This window comes from Chenopodium quinoa, unplaced genomic scaffold (assembly GCF_001683475.1).
Source record: "Chenopodium quinoa cultivar QQ74 unplaced genomic scaffold, ASM168347v1, whole genome shotgun sequence".
In the NCBI taxonomy this organism is placed as follows: domain Eukaryota; kingdom Viridiplantae; phylum Streptophyta; class Magnoliopsida; order Caryophyllales; family Amaranthaceae; genus Chenopodium; species Chenopodium quinoa.
This window is the reverse complement of record NW_018743799.1, coordinates 156,777-162,033: the sequence shown is the minus strand read 5'-3', so window position 1 is coordinate 162,033 and position 5,257 is coordinate 156,777. Positions and strand designations below refer to the sequence as shown.

The following is a 5,257-nucleotide window of genomic DNA, read 5'->3' as shown; positions in this document are numbered from 1 at the left end:
AAAGGTCATACTACTGAAAAGTGTTGGAGGTTGAAGGATGTAATCTAAGACCTTATTAATGCCAATCAACTTCCTGTCCCTCTAGGGGGCAAGAAGCCCAATATTTAAACTGGTCCACTCTCTGTTGCTTTGGCTATCATGGAAGATGAAGTCTCCTTTGGTCCGTCAATACTTATTCAACCTATGAATGAAGCTCTACCAGAAGTTGTATTTATTTCAAACTGTGAAGAAGTGAATAGAATTTGGGATAGTGACGATGAAGACGTCTATCTCAAGATAAAGCATGTTCATCTCTTGGCATTAGTGAAGATGTTTGGGGAGACCTTGAGGTTAAGGTTCTCACTAAAAACGGATGGTTGCAACATCCTAGTCCACCTCCACCTCCACCGCAATCACAACCAATAGTTGATCCCATCGACCCTGCGGACAACGATGTGATCAAAAAATTACAAAAGACTAAGGTGGAAATGAATGTATGGAAGCTTTTGGCCACCTCCCACGAGCATCGAAAGGCTGTGATGAATGTTCTGGTGAAAATAAGAGTTGATAATGATATGACTCCTCAAGGAATGGTCTACTTTCTCACTACAGAATTGCCAAGTACCAATAATCTGATTTCCTTCTCTGACAAGGATCTGCCCCCGAAAGGGGACCAACATAACAAGGCCTTACACCTCATTGTGGTGTGTAGGCAGATGAATGTTCTCATGAGCCTGGATGATAATGGCTCCGCAATCAATGTATGCTCACTCCGCACTGCAACGAAGTTGGGCATAAAAGATGAAGAATTGATCCCCTCTACTCAAGGGATTCGTGCTTACAATAATACTCGCCGTCAAGCCGTGGGTACTATCATGCTAAATATAACTACTAGAGCCATTGAACGTCGCACCAAGTTTTAGGTAGTGGACATCAAGGCTTCTTTCAATCTGCTGTTAGGTCATCCTTGGCTTCATGAACTAAAGGCGATCCCATCGTCGTTGCACCAAAAGGTGAAAGCTATAGTTGGAGGGATTCCAATCACCATTGATGCCTCCCCCATGAGCATTCAAGTTATTGATACTCCCATCGTCTATGTCGAACATGACGAGGAAGATGAAGATCTCTAGGGATTTTCGTTAGATGATGTTCTCATGATCGAAGAAGAGGAGAAGTTTCACCTTAACTTTGATCCTTATTTGAAAACTAATGTTAATGCCATTATTATGAAGCAAGGGCCTTTCCCTGGAATAACCTTCAGACTCAAAAACAAAATGGCTGAACTTTGGGGCCATCTTGGTGCACCTAAAAGGATACCTTTGGCTTGGGATTCAAGCCAACAAAAGAAGACATGAAACAAGCTCTCCTGAAAATGAAGGCTCGCAATAATGCTCGAACCATGAAGACGGAAATGGCCATGGATCCACACCCCTTCACTCTCAACGGCCAGTACATTAAAGAAGGGGAAAACTTCACATGCTATAAATTGCCAGAGCCTTTCGTCCACGATGGGAAGCTATAGGCGTCGTTCGAAGTGCGCCTACGTAAAAGCATGTTGTGAATATGCTTGGCACTCATGGGAAGTGGGAATTGACATACAGTTAGGGACACGATTAGGGACAAGGAAAGTAGGGAGCCGCCAACAAGTTTTTAAGGAACTTGTAAACCGTTCACGGATCATAAAAAGGCAACCACGATAAGGGACAACGATAGGCAACATTGATTGACCCGTGAAGGTTACACCCCATCCATAATCCATGAGATTACTAACTCCGTATGGTTCGGAACCACGAAAGGAGGATCGGGGATGATGGTACGAAGTGAGCCATGGAGTCACATTCGCCCGTATTGGCCTCTACTCGATTCTTATAGTGAAAAATGATTCCTGCTATCTCAAAGGCATACAAACAAAATATTCAATTCGCTCCAAACTATTATTACGCTAAATTGGTTGAATATTAATGCAACATATAATTCTAAAATACCGTGACCACTTGATTAAACAATAAGATTAAAAAGGAACCTAAACCGGTCGTCCAAATTATCTTATTAGGCGTGATTTTCAATTACATATTCCCTTTAAACATGCAATATGGTGATCATAAAAATAATATAATAAACATTAATATTGGAAACAATTTAACCATAATATCGTTAGTCAAATTAATAATAAAATAACCTAATCATGATGCTAGCAACAAGAATAAAAATAAGAGTAATTAAATGATTAACTACTCACTTTCCGCATTTCCTTGAATTGCTACATCATGAATAAACTGTTAATAACTTCAATAAAAATAAATCAAATTGAAAATTAAATTAAATAAAGGTAGATTTGATTTCGTCCAAACCCTCAATCAATTATACCTTACACGCCTTGGTTTAATTATAGAACTTTGGGTATTGTATGGACTCCTTGGAGTGCCTAAGGGAAGTAATAATGGAAGAATAGGGAGGCTAGTGTTTAAGCTAAAGAGGGAGAAGAGAATTATTTTTTATCAAGATTTTTGATGATTGGAAAATGGGTGATATGATCTCTATTTATAGAGAAAAAAATATAAGGGTCGAAAAATCAAGAAAAGATAAGAATTCGAATCGGGTAAAACTCTTGCGATAGACAACAGTTTTTACGGTTTTTGTTTTTATCATATCTTTTGATCCAAAATCTAAATAAGATGAATAATATATAGTTGGAAATCTCTTGAAGTTTACTTTCTAACCCAATTATAATCAGATTAAAATATTTTATAGAATAAAAGATATGTCCTAAATAGTGAGACGGTGTCAGTTTTGAATAGAGTTTGACATTTTATTCATATCTTTTCAGTTATAACTCGGAATTGATATTATAATATATTATTGGAAAGAAAATTTCAAGATCTATCCAACCATATAATATTTGGATATAATATATTATACCGTACTCCCATGTGCCCATGTGGCCTTATAAGTAATGGTGTAATATAACTAGACTCGTAATGCGAAATCGAGGATAAAAAATTTCTACATGTTTATGAAATACTCTGTAAAACTAAATAAGACTACTAAGTTTCCTCAAAAAAAAAAAAAAAAAAAAAGAAGATTATTAAGACAATAAGTCAGAAATATACTTTTAATATACTTTCTCCCATTTATTCTAAGTGTTATATTTTGAGTTACAAATAATTTTAGGTAAAAAGTTGAAAAGTCTCGTAAAGTTTCCTTATTCCTTAACCATATTTCTAACATTTCTAATGGAAATAGTAAATGCGTAATGTTTGTTTATGGTGCTCCTGTCGTAGAAGATAGACCTCAGGTTTGGAGTTTAATTCTTGACTTACTTGCAATTGCTCCTAATTGTTTGATTATTGGAGATATTAATCAAATAGAGCACCATTATGATAGATTGGGAGGGTCTAATGTCATTCAAGGTTGGGATTCCTTTATTGATTTTAGACTTAAATCTTGTTTATTTGCTACCCCTTTTAAAGGTCCGGCTTATACTTGGACGAATAATAGAGATGCTGACCAACTCATTTTGCAGCGGCTGGACAGGGCTTACATGACCTCTGATTGGTTTCAAAACTTTCCAGAAAGTCGGTTAATCAATCAACCGATTCTTATCTCCGATCAAGCTGCTATTTTCTTTGATGATTTCCTGTTTACGCAACGATCAAATCGTCCTTATCAATTGGACAACTGGTTCCTGGATTGCCAGGACATACATGACTTTGTCCTTACTACTTGGCAAAGACACACCTCTGGCTCACCAATGTTCATTCTCTCAAAGAATCTGCAACATGTCAAGTCTCTAGTTAGGAATTGGTGTCTCAATAATAAGAAATTTTGGGGTGTAGACTGGAATTTTTTTTCAAAGGAGCTTTCTAATGAGGGTGAGCTAATTCACTCGATCAATGATGCCTCTCTCTACTTGTCAAGTATTGTTACCTCAAAGGAGAGTATCTTATTGCAACTTCAATTTTGGAGACAACGTTGCAAGAAAAACTGGATACTAAAAGGTGATTGCCCGTCTAAACTTCTTTTCTCCAAGGTCAAGTGTCGTCAGAAGAAAAATGAGATTAGCTCGTTACTTGATGACCTGGGTGTTCTCCAACATGGGCATACGGATGTTCAGCATGTAGTAGTGCAAGCTCTTAAGAAGACTTTCAAAACTGATAACGTGCCTCTTTTTGATCCGGAAATTGATACCGTTCTGCAGGAGTTGGACCTTCCTCGGTTCAACTCTTCTCAAATCGCTAATTTGGAACGTCCCTTCACTGCTTCTGAGATTCGAATTGCCATGTTTTCTTTAGGGAATTGTAAGTCTCATAGGCCTGACAGAATGACAGTTGAATTTTTCAAAACACATTGGAACGTTGTTGGAGATTCAGTTGTTTCGGGCATTCAAAGTATCTTTCAAACGGGTTTTCTCTTGAAAGAATGGAATCAGACGCTCCTGGTTATGATTTTGAAGATTAGTAACCCAACAGAGATGGGGCATTTACGTCCTATTAGCCTGTGTAACACGGTGTACAAGTGCGCATCTAAGTGCTTGGTGGCCAGATTGCGCCAGTATGTCCCTGTTCTAATCTCAGACTCCAAGCACGCCTTTGTTTAAGGTCGCGTTATGACGGATAATATTTTGCTCAGTCATGAGTTAATGGAGAAAATCAACTCTTCTAAAACGGGCACTAATTGGCTTGCGTCGATCAAAATTGATATGAGCAAAGCTTATGACAGAGTTCACTGGAATTTTCTTCTACAGGTCCTTAAAGCCCATGGGTTCCCAGCTCGTTGGTTGTAGATGATCCAATAATGCCTAGCTACGGTTACTTACATATCTTTGATCAATGGTACTACCTCGGAGACCTTTAAGCCGCAATGTGGCCTTCGTTAGGGTGATCCTATTTCTCCATTTCTTTTCCTATTCTGCATGGATATTTTCTCCCATATGTTGCATTTGGGTCAAGATCTAAAGCTTTTTCAAGGAATTAAGTTGTCTAGATCTAGCCTCTTTATCTCGCATTTATTCTTTGCGGATGACGCTCTTATCTTCTTTTGTGCAACGTCTGCTTCTTGTTCTAATATCATGCAGATCATTCAAAGGTTTACTAAGATTTCGGGAAAAGAACTAAACTTGTCGAAGTCCTTGATCAAGTTTAGCTCGAATATATGGGCCTCTTCGCAGACAAAGTTCAAATTGATATTCCAAATGAAGCATGTTCAGGCGTTCGATCATCACTTGGGGGCTCCAATCGATTTCGTCGGCAAGAAGAAAGACCTCTTCCAATTCATCATC

At 38.1% G+C, this 5,257-nt stretch overlaps 1 protein-coding gene across 1 annotated transcript; it reads left to right on the top strand.

Moving 5' to 3' along the window:
• The first annotated feature begins 3,232 nt into the window (after nucleotides 1-3,232).
• Nucleotides 3,233-4,576, top strand: LOC110685287. Its single transcript, XM_021861777.1, has one exon. It carries the CDS (start codon nucleotides 3,233-3,235, stop codon nucleotides 4,574-4,576), a length of 1,344 nt encoding a protein of 447 aa, XP_021717469.1.
• The last annotated feature ends 681 nt before the right edge of the window (nucleotides 4,577-5,257 follow it).